Source organism: Mchenga conophoros, linkage group LG15, assembly GCF_057382185.1.
Source record: "Mchenga conophoros isolate Kocher_MC1m ecotype Shallow Benthic linkage group LG15, M_conophoros_male_GT1.1, whole genome shotgun sequence".
Classification (NCBI taxonomy): domain Eukaryota; kingdom Metazoa; phylum Chordata; class Actinopteri; order Cichliformes; family Cichlidae; genus Mchenga; species Mchenga conophoros.
In genome coordinates, this window is record NC_140540.1 from 24,976,213 (window position 1) to 24,998,909 (window position 22,697).

Genomic DNA, 22,697 nt, shown 5'->3' on the forward strand with positions numbered 1-22,697 from the left:
AAATTGCACCTACACTGGGCCTTTAAAGGGGCTACCTGTTAGACTCCGGATTGGTTTTAAAAGCCGCTGTATTGCTTCAGACTAGCTCTCGCTCTTTTTCAATTCTTGACCATTTTATTTGTATCATCCTATTATGATAATAAGTCTGTTAATCAGGAATGGCTGTGGCTCAGCGGGTGATCTACTGAAGGTTGGTTGTTCAATCCCTGGTATCCTTGGGCACGATACTGAACTCTCAGTTCTTCCTGATGTGCTCATCAGAGTGTGAATATGTGTGAAAGGGTGTGAAAGATGTGTAAAGGGCTCCAAGTGCTCAAATAGAGTAAATAAAGCACTTTATAAAAACCAGTCCATTAAATCAAGTGACAATATATATACTGAGGAATCTGTCAATTTTTTATCTGTTTTATTCGAGTGTAGCCTGGATATAGTTGGATATATTATATAAATCTAGTTATAAATGAGTAAAAGAAGACACAATCAGATGAGTCCGAGCTGTAAATGATTGTTAGTTGTTAGACACTGTAATGGCCGGCCCACTCCCGGCAGTTTTTCAGCTCTGCAGCTGGACTGCAGCAGAAAAGTCCCGCATGTCGGTTCTGAGCAGTTTTCTCTGAGGAGTGTGCCCGGCTCAGCCCAGCTATGATTTTCATAATCCTGTTCAGCCTCTGATGTTGTTCCCAGAAAGGACTTGATCCCCCCCAAATCTCTAAGCAGCAGGCTCTGTGATTGATCATGTTTACCCTTCTGTTTTCCAGCTGCAGTCTTTAATATCCTGCCATCTTCCTCTTTCCTCCTTACATCAGTATATCTCACACTCTCCATCTTCCTGAATCACTCTAATTAAGTGGTAGCACAGTTGCTTGTTCATATCACCGCATCTCTCCACATCTCCTGACAGATTACACAATCAGCAGGTAATTGTGTTGGCTGTTTTGTTCAGCCTGCGCTGAGACAATCATTAGAGGAAGCGTGAGGCTGCTGCTGCCTCACTGAGGCAGTTTAGAGATGTCAGATTTCTAAATGTGATCAGTTTGTTGCTGAAGTGAATCTCAACTCAGTCGGTTTATGTGCACTTGTCCACAAGAGGGAGGTGAACGTTCACAATGTGGACTAACGCTCACAGGTCTGTGTGGAAACCATTCTGAATAATGGCCAGCAGGGGGCGACTCCTGCGATTAGAAAGAGAAGTCAGTGAGAAATGGGTCGACTTCACCCAGCTGAACACTTTCCTGATGAGTTTATGATCTCAGCTGCTATTTATATATGATGCTCATTTAGTAAATGATCCCATTAGAGCCAAACTGACTCACAGGTCGCCAACTCATGATGTACCTTGTCCCTCTGTTGCCACGGTACCAATATTTACATCATACAACTCAATAAATCCCTTTACCAGGTAACTTCAATTATCTTTAGTGTCTAAATTTTATTCTTGTTTTTCTTTACTTCTCAGGCTGAGGTCCACATGCATCTGTCCAACTGCTCACATTCTCAAATGCACTTTAGTTGAAACCGGAATAAGAAACCATTACTCTGCACACCTGTGATGAAGGCAAAATCCAGGCTACTTAAAGGTGAGGAGTACAAATATCTTACATGAAATGAATTTTTACTTCTATACAGGATGTGGAATCAAGTTCAGAGAATTAGTTTTCATGGTTTCCCGGGAGTGCTCTGGGAAGCAGCACGGGCACCACGCAGTCACAAAGATGGAAGTTACGAAGCAAAGCCGTACTTGGTTCAGAGATAAATAGTTTTTATTTTGGTGCGTGTCACAAACAATTCACAGTCAGCGCCTCGGTCACCAGAACCCTCCATGAGCTGCAGTGAAATAAACACATGCTATAAAAATACGATGATGACATTAAAAATCTGAACCATCTATGAAGGAGCGGCGAGATGGAGTTAATCAAATCAGCAAAGCTTTCTCGTGCAATTAACCGGCCGTTCAAATGACATGAATATTATCTGAAAACATGAGTGGTAGCACATTAAATGATGTTTGTAAAGCTAAGCTGTGGTAAAAGGCAACATCACACACAGTCCCATGGTGAATGCACACAGATGTGTTCTGCGTCTCTATTCTGGCAGCAGATTTGGGGATTTGGTGGTGAACCGGCACTCAGCTCTTTCCTGCTGCTGCAGAGGCCAAGCCACACACAGTCGGCTTCCTCAGCTCGATTTTCATCGCGTGGCTCTCGGCCCGTGACTCTAACCTTGTCACCGTGGACACGCCCAGGACCGCTTTGCTGCTTGGTTTCATACCTTTTGACACAGGGATCCGTGTTGCGGTGCTCCGACTGTACTGCACATCTGCACTGGGCTACAAAAAGAAGAAGAAGAAAAAAAAAAAGACAAAAGCCAGCATGAGACAGAGACAAGGATCTTTTAATCGTTTTATTAACTGTGTCACTGATTTCACTGAAGCAGGGATGGTGAGAATGTGAGCTCCCCAGTAAGCATGCTTTTGGTGGCTCTGATACACGATCAGTGGACTGAGTGATGGTGGGTCATTTCGGGGAAAGGGGAGAAACTCCTAACGACTAGGTACATAAAGCACCGTATTTTTCGGACCATAAGGCGCACCGGATTATAAGGTGCATCAAGCGAAACAAAACAGTCAGATAAGTCAAACTTTACTCAACTCATTCTTCTTGCTTCGGTCCGTTTACAGCATCCTGCTACGAGATTGCATTTGTCCCCAACCATCGGGAACCCTCACGTTCACGTTATTGCGTTAAAAGTTAGCGTTCGGTCTCCAGCTTCCCTGCGTTTATGTTATGCTAATATAGCTAGTGATCACGTAGCACATCATTATATACCAGCTAGCCCAACTTCAGTAACCATACAACTGTTACTGCCGTTTAGTTTTCTGTCTTTATTTATGTTGGAAGTGATAGCAGAGCTGTACGTTTTAATTTTTTCAGAAATCTCTCAGTCAGGACATGGTATATCATGTTTAGGTGGAAACTAGCAAGCTAACCTCCTGCCAACTTCTAACGCCATTAAATTTAATAAATTCTGTTTTTATGGATGCCTGGATGTTAAACTTCATTGTTACACCTGTTAACGAAGCAACGCTTATCATTTTAATCAAAGATGAAAGAATTTACAGTTTTTAAATCTCAGTGATGCCGCTGTGTTCGTTTGACTTTGCGACCTGAAACGGATGGAGTTTTGTACCCAGAGTACTCCGCGAGGCTCCTGACTACGGTAGCCATAATGCTCTGACAATCCATCAAGCTTACCAAAGTTGTACTAAAACATTCGAGGTCAGTAAGCGCAACCAGCATTCATACATAAGGCGTACCGGATTATAAGGTGGACTGTTGATTTTTGAGAAAATGATAAAATTTTAAGTACACCTTATAGTGCGGAAAATACAGTACACTGAAGTTTGTATTGCTTTGTGATAACTTTTCCATTTCTGTTATATTATGAAATTATGTAGTTCACTGCTGCTGGCGTTCATCATTCTGCACCTCTGGGCCAAAAAAAAATAAAATCAAGCCCAAGTACCAGAAAGCTGCAGTTCCTGTAGTGACCACTTGAGGCTGGCTCTAACGGTGAGTCACTCAGACGCAAAGGTTAAAATAAGAACTACTAACACACCCATTTAAACTGTCCAAAGGTTTAATTATGCATATTTAAGGGAGTGGTTTGGTTGTACTTAAATACACTCTTAGGAATCAGCTGTTGCGTTTTTAGCATCGTTAAATATTAGTTTTTTCTTTGTCCATCAGTTATCGGGATCTTCTTTGTGTCTCAGTTGTACAGATGTACTGTTTTCTTACCGATTCTTTATGTATAAATCCTAATTTAAACATTTATTGATATCTTTTCAGGTAAAGTTGTTTAGCAGTTTAACCTGAATGTCCACAAAACCTGATTTTCACCTGAATGTATTGATTTGACCAAATCAGCGCTTACTGGACCTTTTCGCACCAGTTTGTTAGGGTTATGTTGAGGTGACTTTGGTAAATGTAAATCTTAAGTGCTCAAAAGTCAAACCTTCAGTGCTCAGTAGCTGCTTTAACTTAGTTTGAAAAAGTGAACTTGTCAGTTTGTAAATTTATGCTTGTGTAGGAAAAGCCTCTCTACAGTGTTGAGCAGTTCTGGGTAAAGCATTCTGGGGTTAGTTCAGATTATATATTCACAAATTCAGTGTTTAATACCTGGACAGAGTGCTATCTAGGAAGCACAGACCACCTGTTTTCATTTTGAAACATTTCAGAAGCAACTGAAACGTAAAAAACAATTGAAACACTTCAGCCATTGCTGGAAACAAAGAGGAAGATATTCATGCCTCTAGGTTTGTATTCAGGGAGAGAGACAGATGGAGGTCATTAGAGCTAATGATCTCACCACTGACTGCGTCGGCCTGGAGGCGGCCGAGGTGATAGGCGTGATCGTTATGCTGCTTGTCATTTTGCTCGGAGTGGTTTTCCCCGCTTGGCGTGGAGAGCGGAGAACTGTTCCCGTTTCTCTGCTTTCTGAACTCAGGCCAGTTGGCCTGAGTGTCAGCACAGGACTGCTGCAGGCCTCAGATGGCCTCTTAAACTGTGGACCCAGGTGGATGTGGATCTTGTTGTCCTCCGTTGTGATGATGTTGCTGTTGTATTTCCTGACAGGTGCAGTTCCAGGCTGCTTCTCTGGGGTCACCTTGATTACTGTGCAGCCTGTGGAAACTTCGTGAGGCTCAGATAAAGCACACGCTTCAGCCACAGGGGTGGTGCTGACCGTGATGATGGACACTGGTGACTGATGGCTGCTCCCACCATTCCTCTCTGGACTCTTTGCTCTGGAGATGGTGGTGATTGTGACAGGAGATTTGGCTCGATTGAGACCTTCCATTCCGTCACAGGTTTTGGTCTTTGAGGTCACGGTCGTGGGTTTAGGGACGATTGTGATGCGGGGTTTCTGAAGACCGAGAGTCGGGATGATGGTGGTGCTGGAGAAGAAATCTTCAGCTCGAGGGCTGGTGATCTCCAAGGTGGCAGTGCTGTTCCCGTGATCTGGGGTCACTCTGATATGAAGTGGCTGACCCGGTTTTTGGGACATGGTTGCCTCCGGTGGATGAAGCAAAGAGACCCCGTGGATCTTCTCAGGAGTGGTCTGCGTGATTGTGATGGCCTCCTTCTTTTTCATCCAGGGTATCCAAGACTTTTTGGCTCCAAGTTCCGCTGAAGCTGGAGGGTATCGTTCGAGAACTGTTGGCTTCTTGAGACTGTGTTGCCTGAGGTTACTCATCAAGTGGTTCTCCTCAAGAACTGATTTCCGGATAAAGCCCGCTGCCGTCTCGTCCTCTGCGGGCTCGCTGGCCATCATATCTGTCTGGACGGCTGTGGAGGTAACCGGGACATCCACCATCCTCCTGCCATTCATGCTTGGCCTCAAGGCACGACTGTACCGCTTGGCAGCTTCAAGCTCCTTGTTGAGGTTCTGCATTTCTTGGCTCATGCTCTTATTCTTCTCTTCCTCCTCCATAAATCTCTGCTGGAGGACAGAGAAGTCAACCTGCAGCTGGGAGAGCTGGTCCTCTTTGTTCATCAGCTCGTGGATTTTCTCCTTTAAAGCCAGAACATCTGCCTGCAGATCTTTGGTTTTGGCCTCCTCCATCTTGCAGCGAATTCTCAGCTCAGCCTCAGGACTCATGACTTCTCCTTTCTCTATGGCTTTGTTTCGGGCAATCTGACTTTTCATCTCTTCCAGAAGCTTTGATAGAGCATTTGCTTTATCCTGCTCTGTCCTGAATTTCTTTTCAAGCAGATCATACTCATCTTCAGTTTTCATCAAATCGCCCTCAACCACCTCAAGATGTTTGAGCCGGCTCTTCAGTCTTTCGATTTCTAGCGTGAGCTCTGTTACTTTGTTATCCTCTTCTGGATTTTGGTTATTTTCCTTGCTGGCCCGCTTTCTCTGCATTTCCTCAAGTCTGTCTATTGTCATCTTCATCCCACTCAGCTTGCCATTTAGCTCCCTACACTTTTCCTCTTCACCTGCCAGTTTATTCTTTAACTCATCTCTCTCTTTGGTAAGCGTCGTCACCTGGATCTCCATCTCCGATTTGTATTTCAGAACTTTTTTGCTCTCCTCTATCAGCTTCTCTGTGACCTCTGTCACCTTCCCCTGCTCTGCTTTGAACATCTTACTTAAATCATCACTTTTCAGCTCTTCCTGTTTGAGTCTTTCTGCCATGTTTTTGCGTTCATCTACCAGAATAACCGTGAAGGACTTCAGCTTCATGAGCTCGTCTTTAAGGGCCATTTCCGCTTTTTCGAACTTTGACTCTGAGGACTCGAGTTCCTTCATCCGGGTTTTCACCATCTCCAGCTCACCGGCCAAATCCTTCACGACACGTCTCTCTTTTTCCAGGTTTGCGTGAAGCTGTGAGCACTCCGTTTTGCTCCTGTTAAAGATTGCCTCCAGTTTCTCCAATTCAGCCATTCTCTTCTGGAGTTTCTCAACTTCCAACTTCAGCTCCTTGCTGTGGTTCTCCTCTTCCTGCAGCTTCTTCCTCAGCTCCCTGCACTGAGTCTCTGTTTTGGTAATCTCCTCATCTTTGCCCTCCATCTCCAACACTTTCTTACGCAGATTCTCCAGCTCGGCCATGAGTGAAGAGTTCCCACACTCTCCTTTGCTGATCTTCTCCCTCAGCTCCTGCAGGTCCTCCTCTGATTTCTGCAGGACTTTGTTGCTCTCTTCCAGCTCTTCAATCTTGCGTGTCAGTCCAGCCAGCTTCAGCCTCAGCTGCCGGCTCTGGGACTCCTGGTTCGCCAGCTTGGCGGTCATCTCCTCATGCTCCTGTGTGAACTTTGCTGCTCTCTGCTCTAGCTCGGCCTCCAGCTTTAGGACCTTCTGGCTGCTTTCCTTGGCGGTGTCGCTGACAGACGCCAGTCGCTGCTCTTTTTCCTGAAGCTTCTGAGTGAGATCCTGGATCTTCTGGCTCTGCTGGTCGATCTGCTCAATGTGCAGCTGTCGCTCGTCTACCAACATCAGGGCAAAGGACTTGAGCTTCACCAGCTCTGCTCTGACCTTCTCTAGCCTTCTGCTGTGCTCCTTGTCCTTACGAGCCTGGTAAGCCTTCTCCTGCTCCAAAAGCCTTTTGAGTCTGAAAAACAAAGACAGTGAAAGATCTTAGTTAATCTCTGCTAAAAAAAAATTTTTTTGGAGCACTTGCTTTCATGGACCAAATGTGAATTGTTTGTTTAAAAAAAAGAAGAAAAAAAATGCCAATTCAATTGTAATATTCTTGGGATGGTAGTCCAAAAAGATCCAAGTGCATAAATGCCAGCTATGAGATGGCAGTTTAGATTTGGCAATTTAATTTTTCAGTAAGTTACTACATTGGGTTTACACTTTTTAAATGTAGTTTGTTTCCTTAAAAACAATAATTATTTATTATTATTATTATTATTATTATTATTATTATTTCAAATGTGTACACATGTAAACACATCTATGGGGAATATATAAGATGTTCTTAAGAGGCATTATAAAACACACTCACAGACATCCCCGTCATACGGACATGCAAGTCTCAAGCATTATCTGCATCTCCTAAAGCTTGTATTTCTGATCAAATAGATAATTTGTCATTTGTATATTGTACTTTAGTTTTGTAAGTGCACAATATTGTTTTTAGTTAGGTTTTTTGTTTCTCGAAAGTGAGAAAAATATGTTTTTTAAGTCTACTTTTAGTTATGAATTCATTTTTTCATGTCATTTTATTCCAGGATTGTTTTAACTCCGCGAGTTTGTAAAGTAGATCAAGTCGAGTAAAACTTTTCCTTTTGATAACAAACATTTTCCATTCTATGTGGATACATTTTCACCTCATCGCCCCTAAAAATTACAAACTAATAGTTGCCTTTAATTTTTATTTTGAACACAGTTTGCAAAGACGGGAAGATAAATGGAGCAATTTCACAGATTTAAAAATGGCATCAGCACAGCACTGCACAGTGGCCTACAAAACTGAGAACTGAGCTTTTATTTGTAGATGTTTAACTGATCTCTGCATGAGTCCCTGCAGGTCTGAGAAAGACGCTTTACAGCAGTTACATAAGACACTGGGATACATCAGCTGAGCTCTGGATCAAAAAACAAACTTCCAACCTCTACGCATACACCTTCACAGCTTTATCCTCCAGGGTCAAAAACTTCTTCCCCTCCAAACTGAACTTACCCACCGGCTGGGCTGCAGTGCTTGCTGATCCATCTCTGAGGGTGTTTTTAAGTAGCAGCCAGACTGCAGCTCAGCGTCTCCTGGGGGGGTCAGAGAGGGAAGGGAAGGAAGGAGGGGCCCCAACTCCACTGGAAATTAGGCATCACATTCCAAACAGCTCATTGGAGGACAATGAGAAAGGTGGATGTCGTGCTAAACAGCACTGCTCTGCTGGATGGTGATGTCATCCACCCATCCATATATGGACACAGAGGCCCTGCCCTTGTTTGGACACCAAAGTGGGGGGAGGAGGAAAGGCTCAAATCTTCTTCACTGTTTTGCTTTCCCTCTGGGGAAGGAGGCACGACTAGACAGCAGGTGACATGACTCACGTAACGTGTCCACTTTCAAGTTCAGATTTCTTTTTCCTCATCTTTACTTTGGCTCCAGTTTTAACCCTCTGCTACCCACCATGCAGCCCTGCAGCATTTCCACAGAAACAAGACAACAATGCAAGGCGGGAGTTTTTGTTTGGGAGAGGACAATGCCAGAGTTGCACAGCCTTTCTCATTATAATCCCCTGGTATCGTGCAAAGCGAAAGGACATAGATATAATAATATATTTCTCCATAGTGGCTAAAGGGTGGGTGTGGGTGTGTGTGTGTTCCAGACAGAAAAGGCCTGTGGTTTGCACTGCAGAGGCTGCTAAATGAGCCAAATATGAGCAGTGCAAAGAGCTAACAGATGCTTACAGCTCTTCATTATTCCAAATGCATGTGATACATAAATACCACAGGAACAAGAAGCCACACTGTACAGTAACTGCCTGTGTTTTGTGGCTTCGATACTTACACTTTTGTTGGATGTTTGTAATTTAGAGATCTGGGAAATTGCTTTCTCAGCTTTGTATTTTAAATGAATAAAAACCATGAATGTAATCTTTCTTTTTAAGTTCAGAAAAAGCAAATGCCTATCCTGCCATTCAGTGTAGGAAATACTAGAGGAAAATGAGGAAGTACTCTCATGTGATTAGGGATTAATATCACCAAGGACTTTTTAATAAGTTCTGCTCAAAGAGCTGATGCGTTATCAATTTCTCACCGAGATGTCCCTCAGCCATCTGAGAGATACAGTCTCTCTGGTCACTGCCACCAGGCCTCATCCCACCTCAACATGCCTAAAATACCTCACCTGGGAGGTGTCCCGGTCAGATGCTGAACCACCTCCGCGGGTACCTTAAAGTAAAATAGGAGATCTACTCTGAGCTTCTGACCCGGTGTCTAAGGAGGAGTCCAGACATCCTTGACAGGAAGCATGCTCACATCCACAGTCTCGTTCTTACAGTCACTGGAAACATTCAATAACCAGTAAAAACCAAAGCTTCACCTTCAACGCAGCATTCGCATCATTACAGACTCTGCACCAATTCCTCAAATCCAAACATCTGGCAAGCAAATGTTTATTAAGGTTTAATTCTTTTTAAAATTCGCTTTTTTAAATAAATCTTGGTAAAATACAAAACCACATTTTGTAAGATTTAAAAAAAAAAAAAAAAAAAAAAAAAAACTGAGCCCATAAAGTTTTTACTGAAGGCCAGAGACTAAGAGCTCAAGTCTTTTTACAACGTCTGCCTAGTTCAAGACACTTCTGCCTTCACTTTTCATCTCCATCTTTTTGACCATCTGTGGTTAGCGAGCATAGCAATCCTGCTGCCAATGTTAGCTAAGAGCTCCACTCAGGTTTGAAGTGTCACTTCACCTGCTGTACCCCAGTATATGAAAAGCCCTGGTTTTAACCATCTTGGGAGTTTCCACTGCTTTGAACATCCATTTAGATATCAACCATCTATCCTGAGCCTACATGAGAAAAGCTCTGAGGCTTTTACACCATTTAGACTTAAAACAAATTTGTTTCAGATTAAAATCGTACCACGCATTCAAAAGTGCAGCTTTTGAATGCGTGTTTGCACATTAAAATTCTTCCCTTCCTCCCAAATTTTACTCTGATTGCTCCCCCATGCTCACAGGACACAGTATCTGTCATTGCTGCCTTGTTGGCAGATGATGGCTCTGCAGAAAGCCTCTCTCTGTGTTTGGGTCTATTCATAGCCTCAGCACTAACCGAAGCCTGTCACAGAGAAGGAAGAGAGCCCCAAACAACCATAAACCAGAGCATGGCTGAGCCCACAGCAAACATCGGGCCAGGAGATGCTGATCTCAAGCTAATAATAGTTGCAGTAATTACCATTAACGTGCTGAACAGACGCGTCAACAGGCACGCTTTGATACAGAGGAGGCACAGTTCATGTTCTGACACAAACTGGAAAATCTCCACCACTGTGAAATTACAGAGAATCAAACCTACATTTTTCTAAAGACAAGCCTGATTTATCGGTCAAAACGTCGATGTCTCAAACCACATTAACCCATAACCACACTGGGCTCAGGGCCCTCTGGGTGGTCATGACAAAAACTGACAAATCCATGTTGCCGAGACTGTTGGATTCCCCCATCAGGAATCGATGCAGATCGACGATATTATATGGATAACAGTTTTCCCCTTCATCAAAGCCACTGAAATTTGTATTTCTATAGTACATACCAGTCATGATGACAAGTCGTTTCCATAAATACATTTTAAAAAAATTAATGAAAATCATCCAGCAGGCAACAGGTCAAAACAAGAGCTGGAGCTTGGATTCTGTGAGGTAAAGTTAACTTTTACATCACAACCTTTTGGACATTTCTTCCTTCATTAGTTAATAAACATTTGGTTGGTTGCAGCCCTGGTTTGTTTTATTTTAGCCAAATGAATTAAATTTATTGCTTAGATCAAGTCTCTAAATGGCAGGTTTTTCGGCAAAACACTCAGCCGTAGCTCAAAGTAAATGGATGTAAACCCTGCTGGTGCACTGTGGTGGACATGTTTTCATTGAAGGATCTTAGCTTGTTTTTGGTGGGGGCCTTCCAGAGTCAACAGATTCATAAGCTGGTCTCTCGACACTTATTTTGTGTAGCTGTAGTGGTCTGTGACCGTTGTTACGCAAACAGAGCCTTGTAATCGGCCAGCGGGATCTCTGCTGGGAATGACATCATCAGGGTCGACATGTTGGTGATGCGAATCCACACGCTTACTGCAGCCAGCAGGAATGTGTTATCAGAGCAAGGGGAGAGGTGAGATCAGGGCGACGTTAGAGACACAGAGTCTGAAAACTTCCTAACGACCATGAAACTGAACCAACAGCTCTCTAAAAAAAAATTGAATACACCTGAACATCTTCACTGTTATACTTCAGGTCTGTCCTTCAACCTGCAGACCACTGAGCAGGCACCACTGCTTCAGAGTTTAATTCATTTAGATGGTCTTTTCTCTTTTTTTGAGCCATATTCTGTTTACTTGAATGTTAATTTGCAGTAACATTCACTCTCTTTTAACTCTCGTTTAGGTCTCCTCCTCCACCATTTTCTGAGAAAACCAACAGTTAAATCAGTTTATCAGCTACAAACCTAAGTGAATCAGGTTTTTATGACTTTTCCTTTAACCTGCTGCATCTTAAGGAAGCTGATGAGAAAAAAGTGAATGAGGAAGAAAAAAAAGGAATGGAAAAGCCCCACAATAATGAAGACAGCCAGTATCACACATATTTATGATTCTTAAACCATCACTGAAAATATGAAAGCAAGCAGAAAGATGCTGCTATGAGCCATGCAGACAGATCTGAGACTCGGTGAAGCATTTCTCCACATTCGGGCTGTTAAGAGTTTTTATGGAGCATGAGGAGCAGCTGAAATCTTCTATTGTGCAGATCTTCTTATGCCATCTCTCACATTTGGGCTGTTTTGATGTTGGGTAATGGAGGTCAGTCACTGGAGCCATCAGCACACCTCAAACAAAGACCTTATCAGATCACTGGACACGTTTTCTGATGCTCAGTTTGGGAGGCCAGAGTTAAACTTTCCAAACCAAACAAGCTCACGAGTGACAACCATTTTCCACCATGTATAAAACCTACTGTATCATCATAAATTCTGCTTTTATTTGGAGCATTCATAACCATAAGCAGCCCAGACGTGAATTACAATGTGCAAAATGTCATAAAGTCAGAATTTGAACCTTTTCAGTCATCATTTCCTTGTTTTTTTAAATAGTCTTACACAAGCTATTTAGTTGGATTTAGTGATTGTTGCAAACTGAAATAAAAAAAAAAAAAAAAATTCCATTATGTAAAAGAAAAGAAAGAAAAAAAATGTTCTTATTGTACAGATAAGGCCTCCAATCAGACTATAAGGATGGATGGAAAGACACCACAGTGCCACCCATTGCTTGATTTTATAACCAAAAGAAAGCTGCCATCATAAAATGTGCAGGTACAAAAACAGTTATCTGCTAATTACTGCCAAGAAACAGACCAACAGTTATATAAAAGTTGAGTTTCACTCACTAAAAATGAAGCACAGAAATCCTGTTTGTTCTTTTAGTACCACCATTTATGTAAAAATTCATATTTTTACTGACACGGGTGGCTACAGCTGCCCTGCTCGGCATCTGCTGCTTAATACGCCAATTCTTGATGATTTTTTTTTTGTTTTATTTTGTTTTTTGTTTTTTTGTTTTTTAAAAACTCATTTAACATAATTGTTATGAAGGAGGAAATCATTCATGGAGATCAAACAGTTGGAACCACTTTGTGAAGAGGCTTTTTTGAGCCACATTAAGTGTACTGACATTTTCATTTGGAGTAATATTCAATCTCTTTTAGCTCCAGTTTTGGTCTCCTCCCACACCATTTTCCAAGAAAAAAAACAAAAGAAAAAAAAAAAAAAAAAAACAGCAAATGTTGTTTATCAGCTACACTGACTTTTTCCTCTTACCTGCTGCATCTAAAAGCAAAGCTAATGAGAACCAAGCGAATGAGGAAGACATTAATTTGGACATTTTAAAAACTGGGAGATTATGGGGATTAACTCACTTTTGCAGTTTTATGTCGGAAGCAAAGTTGCTGCTTTAACAGTATTTAAAGCAATCCAGCACATCAGTTCACATCAGTCGCTGCTGCGTGTTCTGTTTTTGCGATGACTCTGTAAGGCATGTTTCACCACCTTGCCTATCAGACAGCATCTAAAACCCCGCTCTAGGTTTTATCTGACCTGGCCAAATAAACATGCATCTGCAGAACACACGTTCTTTTAAGAACAACTCATCTCTCATCATCTTTTAAGAAACGTATCCCTAGAGTCTGCAAATCTTTCTAATCCCATGGAGTGAAAGATCACAGCTTGGTGGACTTCTAAAAATACAAACATTACACATAACATCAAATGATTTCAGCATCCGGCAGTGTTTGGTGTAATCGCATTACTTTTGTCATGATAGCTTGATTTCAAAATGTTTTAAAAATCCATGTGGGAGATGGAACAAAAAGGGGTGATGAGCACTTCTAGTTTGAAGAGTGTGGCTAGAAGCTGAAGCTGTTCAGCACAGCAAACTGAGCACAGGATTGAAATTTAAGTTTTTCTATTAAAAAGTTTGGGGTTTTCTTTAGCAGAGCTGAGCAGCTTCAGCTCATGATCCTTCCATTTGCTCTTTATTTTTTTGCAGAATACTTTGTGTGTGTGTGTCCATATGCACTTGCATCACTAACTTCAGGGTGAACTTCAACTGAACTTCAGGGCTTTTTCTGTAAGCCACATGACATCAAAGCTCAATAGAAAGCAACGCTGACCCTCTCTTAGCAATTTAGCTTTCATTTTCAGCAGGTAACCAAGGCAGATATGGACAGGCTTGTAAGCGTGATGATGCAGTCCCAGCTTTACTGCTTTCTACAGTAGAATCTCACCATTTTTCTGCTCCGTGGCCTCGTTTTCACCCACTTTACTATCAGCTTTGTCCCAATACTAAAAACTACTGAAAGAAAATTTGTGCAGATTCAGCTAGCTAATAAAAGCAGAAAAGCTTAATTTAAAAATCAACAAAGATCCAAACACCACACTGGGGACAAAGTTAACAGGAACACAGTTGATCAAACAAAGACAGAGAGGACGAGAGCAGCTAGGAAACAAGACACAGGTGGAAACAGTTAAGGTGGAGCAAACAATCAGAAACACAGGGTGAAAAACCAACAGAAACTGAATGTATATGAAAAAAATATTCATAGTCACCCCTTAATTCAGGTCATGAAGTCTTGAGCTGACCGTTTTCCCCACCACCATCTAGGTGTTTTGAAACAGGATTTGACATGCAGAGAGGCGGATCTGACTAGAAACTGAGGTGACTGCGTGCTCATTGGATAAGAGCTTGTGATTTTCAAGTCATTAGCCAATGAGCATAACCCTCTGTCACTCTAAGGTAAAATTTATGTTGTATTTAAATCACACAGGCCTAGAGATTGGTTTGCGACCACCTGGCAACCCACTGGTTGCTAGGGGAAAAGCGAGTAATCAAGTGGTGGCCAGGGAGATTGCAGAGTGGTTTGTAGGCCTGTGTAACCAAAGCCATTAACTCATCACAATCGCTGGCCGTTGTGTTCCCATGAATAACTGGAGTTCCGATGAGCTGCCCCCTGCTGGTCATTTGATAGAATGCAGCAGCGCCTGAGAACAGATGGCCTGGATCAACTTTAACAGCGGGGTGTTTATTTTTTTAAAGAAAAGGGAGAGATTAATGCGCCACCTTCACAATACACAGCAAATTCAGGCATAAACAACCCATCTGAAACCACACCATGAACGCTTACAGCGAGTTTGCAGGTTTTAATTGAGCTGAATCCAGAACTGAAGTCAGAATCCTGCTCCTCACATACACGGTCTTAAATAATCAGGCAACATCTTATCTTAATGACCTTGTAGTACCATATCACCCCATTAGAGCACTTCACTTTCACACTGCAGGCTTACTTGTTGTTCCTAGAGCATTTAAAAGTAGAATGGGAGGCAGAGCCTTAAGTTTTCCGGCCCCTCTTCTGTGGAACCAGCTTCCAGTTTGGATTCAGGAGACAGACACTATCTCTACTTTTAAAATTAGTCTTAAAACTTTAAAACCTTTCTTTTTGCTAAAGCATGTAGTTAGGGCTGGATCAGGTGACCCCGAATCCTCCCTTAGTTATGCTGCAATAAGTGTAGGCTGCTGGGGGATTCCCATGATGCATTGAGTGTTTCTTCTTCACTAACTATGTGTTAATAGACCTCTTTGCAGTGAATCATACTTGTTATTAATCTCTGGCTCTCTTCCACAGCATGCCTTCTATCCTGTCTTCCTACTCTCTGCCCCAACCGGTCGCAGCAGATGGCCGCCCCACCCTGAGCCTGGTTCTGGCGGAGGTTTCTTCCTGTTAAAGAGAAGTTTTTCCTTCCCACTGTCGCCAAAGTGCATGTTCATAGGGGGTCATATGATTGTTGGGTTTTCACATATTCTATTATTGTAGGGTCTACCTTGGAATATAAAGCATCTTGAGGCGACTTTTGTTGTGATTTGGCACTGTATAAATAAAATTCAATTGAAAATTGAATTGGTTCGTGCGCTCTTGGCATCTTGGTACAGATGTTCCAAGCTGTTATAACTAACAAGGGCTTAGTTGTTAGTCCAATAATTTACAATAATCAGCAATGTGGGCATTTTATTAGCATTTTCATTATCAGCTGACGAGGCACAAAAGCTAACCTTCAAAATAAAACAGGAACTAACCTGAAGAAGGATCACAAAGGCAGAAGGGGACGCAAAGAGGCACAAAAGTTACAACGGGGCCGTGGAATAATGCAAAACTAATAAAAGCAGAGAAATATGAGTATGCAGAGTAATGCATTACTTTAAAAAGCAATAAAGATTCAGTTGTTATAGATTATGTTTTTGGCTCACAAGACCACAAAATGTTGATTAAACCGCTGCTAAAAATAGTTCACAGCAGCTTATAAAAGGTGCAGTAATCCACCTCCAGCTTCATTTTAAACATCATAGTTTGAGCTGATTTTAAACGTTTTCTTTTATCTTCTTCAGGGACCACATGGCTTTGAGTTTTAGAGATGGACTCATTTTGTTGGTTTTGGCAGACTAACTAACTTTTTTCTTCAATATTTGAGACTGTTGAGCTCTTTTCATGCCAAAGTAAGCAATCTAAAAGAAAACAGGTACTTTTGTCCAGCCAGCCTGAACTCACCTCTCTCTCTCCTGCTCCAGCAGGTTGGTGAAGTCGTCACTCTTGTTGATGAAGTCGGTGTGCTTTTGCTTCTCGTTGTCCAGCTCCATGACGGTGCGGCGGTGGCATTTCTCAGCCAGCAGCAGCTGCTCCAGCATCCGTCTGTACGTATCCTTCTGTTTGTCCTCCAGACGGTCCAACTAAGGGCAAAACGCGTCAACACTCATTATGGACAACAACCCGCTCTCTAACATCGCATCTGCCAGCACAATATCACAAACCATTAGCCATGGTTATGGTGAGATTGTACTTGTGGGAGAGACTCTCTGCACACAATTCAAAACTTGTCACGCTTACTGCACATTTGTTCAGCCTTTCTTCCTCCACTGCACCCGCAGATTTCACCGAGCATGGAAAATCAGGTTTTGCTGCCATTCTGCTCACCAGAGAATCACTTTAGGATCTAATTTCAATATTTCTTTTTTTTCAAGAACTCCAAACCAAAGTTTTACAATAACTGTTTTATAGCTGGATATAAGTTTAATTTACTCTGTGTGTGTCTGACTGAGCACAGTGAGGACATTATTTCAAGCTGTGGTTACTCCACCTTCCTCTATAAATCATGTGTTGTCTCTGTATTCAACAGTCAAAGCTTCGACGTTTCCTTTTTAGTTTAGGTTCAGTTCACAGTCTCATTTACAACAGTGTATCATCAAATAATTGTTTTTATTATTATTATTTATTCCTAAAATAGCTCGGTACCTTTGAGATTAATGCACTTTTTTTGCCACTGTGTGCTCTAATCCAGTGTAAAAAAACTTGTAATTTCCTTTTAAATGATGAAATGAAAGTTATCAGTGTGCTCACTGACCTCAGCCATGGGCTTCTCGTACACATCATCTGTGCTGCTGCCACTGTGGGTGAGCAGGGCGTCTCTCTGCAGGGCCTGCAGGGGTTTGGTGGGCACAGCCGAGCCATAGTGGGCCTCCAGAGTCTCAGGACGGGTTCTCTCGGACTTCAGCAGCCCGATGATGTCCTCTCTGGCCTGAGGAGACACAACAACGAAGGCGTATTGCATACATCCACCTCATTCATATATTATACTGTGAATATTTCTTTTCAGAGGTTTGGTCAGCACTTCCTGACAGAGAGAGAGAGCTGAGACACTCAAATGAGACAAAGCTGACTCCAAATAAAACAGCATGCAAAAAGCTTTGCGTCAAAAAAAGCTTTGCGTCAAAAAAGCTGGAATGATGCAATAAAAATACAGATTATAAAACATATCACATGATTTGATCATTTTAATCTAAAATAAGCTCTCCAATAAAATAATAATGGATTGCATTTATATAGCGCTTTACAATTCCACTATTCATTCACTCTCACACACTGGTGTGAGTAGTCTGTCATTCTACCCACAGCTGCCCTGGGGTAGACTGACAGAAGCGAGGCTGCCATATTGTGCCATCGGCCGCTCTGGCCAACACCAGTAGGGTAAAGTGTCTTGCCCAAGGACACAACGACCACAACAGAGAGAGCTGGGGGATTGAACCAGCAACCTTCCAGTAACAGATGAGCTTCCCAACCCCCTGAATCACGGTCGCCCCAAATGCTAATGCAAAAAACAAAACATCATCAACTGCCATCAGCTTCAGTAACACACATTAGCACACAGCTTTGCATGATGCACAGTTCAAAATAATCGTTCTTTATTTTATACCAAGCCTTGGTGCAGCTTCTCTAGTCATCATTTGTTTAAAATAAAATAACTCCTCCCCTTTTAAGCTAACATTTCTCTGATAGGCTGACCTTGTAAACAGAAGGTTTAAACAGCAAATGGGAGGGGCTTCTGTCAGTAGAAGGCAAAACTGGTCTCCATGACATGTATAAATAGAAAAACCCTGCAGGAATTATTTGCACATAGACTGACATCATTATTTGAAACTTTGGGCATGTTTAATACGAGCAGCCACTGTTTGAACAGCATCTGTTTGACAGGAACTAAGAGGCAGAGCAGATGCCCTTCTAGTTTTATGTGCAGTCTCATCCCTGACCTTCCAGGTTTGTGCCAGCAGAGAGCGCTGTTTCCTTCATACAGCATTTCATTTCACAGATCTACAGCTATGAAGCCTGCTTGGTTTATTAAAAGCATCACAATCACTTCTATTTTCACAGCACTGGAAATATACATTGATTTAAAAAGCTGTTTTTACGTTACAGCCATTTAAAACATCCGCACACCTTCACCAAAGAGGGCTCTGTAGTCTGCTGCTCCACCGTCTCAGTGTGTGCTGTGACATCTAATTCAGAGCCTGTGTTCTTACTTTGTATATCTCATACAGCTGTTATCGCAGCCAGCCGTGGATCCTGAAGATTATAGTTGTGATCTCATAGAAAGCATCAAATCTCTGTCCTGTTATTTTCTGTCTTTACCCTACATGTCACTAGTGAGCTATTTAGACCAACACATGGTGGTGCTGAGATGAGCAGGATAAATGTGCATAATAGAAGTCCAGAAAGTAAGCAAGAGAGGAACTAAATTAAAGGAGAAAGCAACAAGATCAAAAAGACAAGGAATGGCTGAAAAAATGCAGATAGGTTCACAAACTGACAAACAGTGAGGAAAAGCACAAAAGCACAGCAGAAGGACAGAAAGTCAAACTGCAGCGTGTGCAACTGAAAACAACCCGCCAAAAACTGCATTTCCCCACATGTCCACTCAAGACTGACGCTAAAAGTGAGTTACAGCTTTTGGGGCTGCAGATGTCTGGAGGAGCGTCCTCCTGTCAATCAAAGTAGCTACGCCCTGAACTTTAAGTAATGACAAAAACCAGGTGGATAAGTTTAAAAAAAATTGACCTCCAGAAAAATTAACTTTTGATAGAGACCACATGCAGCAGTCTTATTCATGTAAATATGTTAAAGTTAAACATCCCAACATGGAAGTCTATGGGAACTGCCACACAGTTGAAGCCGACCTCTACTGACCATTGGAGGAACTGCACTTTAACATCGGCTCGGTTTTTCAGCTCCCGGAGTTGCTGCTCAGTTAAAAATCGATATAACTCGGGATTCTGTTGCGGCTTGAAAGTTGACATTTGGCCACTCGATTGGTGTCCTAGCTGTAGCTGCTAGCTGTCTGCTGGGCTTCACCTCAGCTAAACTGGACCTCTGGGCTGTGTTTGTTCTGTCAGTGACTTTAAGAGCATTTTTAATTTCAGTCTTAATTTCTCAGAGATTAGAAATCAGTGGATGACATCATAGTGGCTACACCCATCTTTTATTTACAGTCTATGGTTGAAATGCATAAATGAGACTTTATTTAAAAGGATGCTCTTGTCATGGTTAAAAATGTGCTTATTTAGCTTGAATCTAAAAAAAAGCCTGACCCTAAATAGGTCACCAGTAACCTGGCAACGTTCCTTTCTCAAACAGGAAGAAAAGGAGTGTGTATGATGGGGAGTATTTTCAGCAGCGGTTAATCCACATTTGATACTCATGTGAGGTTGTATGTGGGTCTGGTTTAAATAAACTGCAGTGTGTGTTCATAGTGATGAAGTATCATATCACCCGAGGGAAGAGTGCGGCTCACTGATGCGTTTTTAATAGTTCTTGGACGATAACGGAGCTCAGAGGAATAAGATATATAAAGGTTTAATCCACAGTAGTGGCATGTGATCAGCGTTAGTTTAGGTATATTTATGAGATTTGTCGACTTGGAGAAAACACATGATGATGTTTGTTGTATTTCTGGCTCTGTCATGCTGCAGCAAACTCTCCTTTTGTGTCTAAAATCTTGATCCGTTTTCTATTCCTGAGCACCTGACACGTGAAACAAAGCAGAAGAAACGCAGCTCTTCCTGTGCGAGACGTTGCTCTGTGCTGATTATTTCTCTGCCTGATGGAAAATATTCAACACGCCCAAACAGATGAGCAGGATGGAAACAGAGGGCGAGGCAGCAGCATCCTGCCTCTCCGGAGAGAGCTTTATAAATGTGCCTCCATTAGAAAATCATTATCAGAGTGGAACCCAGAAGCAGCTGGTGGGCTGTTTCCACAAAAATCTCACCCATCACATGCTGTGAAACATCAATATGTCTCAGCGATGATGAAAAACTCCACTGCATTTATGGCTTTCACATCCCCAAACAGCTTCAGGCAAAGAAAAAGAAAGGAAATAATCAACACTTCAGCTTAAACGACTGAGCTGTCAAATAAACACTACTGCACCATCTCAACCAATACAATTAATTATTAAGACAACTGATCCTACTGTAATCAAACTCAGCTGATTCAGTCAGGTGTCCAGCATGTTCTCAGAGGTGCTGCAGGTATAACGCCACAGCCATGGCAGACATTATTACTGTCTGATGGTATGATGGCTAAACCCGTACATGAAAAGATGTTGACACTGTTTCCATGCACGATTTAAGTTCAGTCAGACACAGACACACTAGGATTACCAGAGCATGTGCTTTTAAATATAATGAACACTTTTCAAGCTATGTGCATATTTACATTACATTACAGATAAGAGGAAAACAGCTGTCCAATGGCTAAAAGAAGCAGCAGAAAGAGTCTCCAGCTGGTTGTGGTATAAGCAATAAAAAAGCCCGGAGGAGATGGGCAGTAACCACTCTGGGAAGGCTTCACCTGGTGACCTCTCCTCCACCTCAGGGCTGGATCCATTAAAACCAAATGGAGTAATTAGGCGTCTTTGATGTAATGAAGCCCCACCGTTAACAGAATGCTTTTCTAACCAATCAGACAACTCAAAGAGCTTTAGACTATGAGCCACATTTAACTATACATTCATGCAACGCTGCACTCTTTAAGCACTTGATCTACTTCACATCCACAACCAATAAAGAATCATCACTTAACCTGGCATGCATGTCTTTGGACCTGTAAACAAGATTAAATAAATAAATGTGTACTTTATTGATCCTCGTGGGGAAATTCCTCTCTGCATTTAACCCATTCACCCTGTGAAGCAGTGGGCAGCCATTGGGCGCCCGGGGAGCAGTGTGTAGGGATGGTACCTTGCTCAGGGGTACCTCAGGGTAGCCGTTCAGTGGAACCCCCAACCTTCCGATCATGGGGCCACCACTCTACCTACTGAGCTATCCCTGCTCAAAGCAGGTTCAAAGTGACCACTCAGTCTTCGCTGTCTGTATTAATGAGCCACACCAGCGGCTTTGACAAACTACTTTTTGCCCCGTGAATGAGAACGAGTCAAAGGTTTGGTTGAAAATACACTTTCTTTTAGGGAACATGGTTAAATATGAATAACCAAATCGAGTTACTGAGCTTTCTCATTAAATAAGGACATTTCTTTGAACTTTAACCAGCCACCATTTGAATGCACGTATTCCCTCTCAGATGTAGTTGGCAGCGCTCAAGCCATCAGTTCATTAGAGATTTGCATGAAGTTGGTTGCCAGACACATAAATGTGTACAGATGGTGTGCAATAATATGCATGTGAACATACGTATGAACATGTGATCACTGTACAGTATGGAAATGTTCATGACCATAATCACAAATGTGCAGTTAAATTAAATCAAATCAAACTGGAAAAAATGGGAAAGGGTGATTTTTCAATGCAACTGCTGCAAGGGGCAAACAAAAAGGGACAAATTTACAAAAATATGTCACATGACCTTGATGTCATTCATACCTGAACTTCTCCCTCCATGACTCCTAGCAGGTGAAGCAGGTCCTTCTTGGACAGATCTGGTGTTGCTGGCTTCTGGCTCTCTGCAGCTTTCTGAGGTTTCTTCACTGAGCCCGACACCCCCGTCCTCCCATCCTTCTCCTCTCGGTGAACTTTCATCTTCCTCTTCGTCAGCTCCGACATGTTTTCATCTTCCTGCTTGATGAAACCTTTACTGGGCTGGATGTGTCCATCATCTGGACCTTCCATGGTGCAGGTCCTGGATCGCATGTTTTTACCTGTGGGAAAGGGGAAAAAAATGGAGACCATTAAGTTTAAAAAAAAGACCCAAGGAAGCCAGATGTTTGTCTTTTTATATCAGTGTTGGGTTTCAGCTTGTAAAGATTTAAAAATGGTAAAAATGGCCTGCATTTGTATAGCGCTTTTCTAGTCCATAGGACCCCAAAGCGCTTTACACTACATTCAGTCATTCACCCATTCACACACACTTTCACACACTGGCGGTAGCAAGCTACATTGTAGCCACAGCCACCCTGGGGCGCACTGACAGAGGCGAGGCTGCCGGACACTGGCGCCACCGGGCCCTCTGACCACCACCAGTAGGCAAACACGGGGTTAGTATCTTGCCTAAGGATATTTGGCATGCAGCCAGGATGCAGCCTGGGATTGATTAGTGGCTGACCTGCTCTGCCACCTGAGCTACAGCCACCCCATTTACTTG

The 22,697-nt window shown here is 42.4% G+C and overlaps 1 protein-coding gene across 7 annotated transcripts in view; it reads right to left on the reverse strand.

Moving 5' to 3' along the window:
* The window catches only part of filip1b (filamin A interacting protein 1b), a 55,424-nt gene that overhangs the window by 2,117 nt on the left and 30,610 nt on the right, over positions 1-22,697 (reverse strand). For 2 of the 7 annotated variants that reach the window (XM_085248228.1, XM_085248227.1), the window contains exons 2-8: positions 21,980-22,254; positions 17,170-17,343; positions 16,320-16,498; positions 4,369-7,114; positions 4,179-4,243; positions 2,269-2,326; positions 473-1,172 (exon numbers count right to left, since the gene is read on the reverse strand). In XM_085248228.1, the coding sequence (XP_085104354.1) occupies positions 1,053-1,172; positions 2,269-2,326; positions 4,179-4,243; positions 4,369-7,114; positions 16,320-16,498; positions 17,170-17,343; positions 21,980-22,246 (3,609 nt within the window). In that variant the 5' untranslated portion in view covers positions 22,247-22,254 and the 3' untranslated portion in view covers positions 473-1,052. Of the gene's footprint in view, positions 1-472; positions 1,173-1,735; positions 2,327-4,178; positions 4,244-4,368; positions 7,115-16,319; positions 16,499-17,169; positions 17,344-21,979; positions 22,255-22,697 lie in introns of those variants that run through there. The other 5 variants (XM_085248230.1, XM_085248233.1, XM_085248231.1 and 2 more) reach the window with 5 other exon arrangements.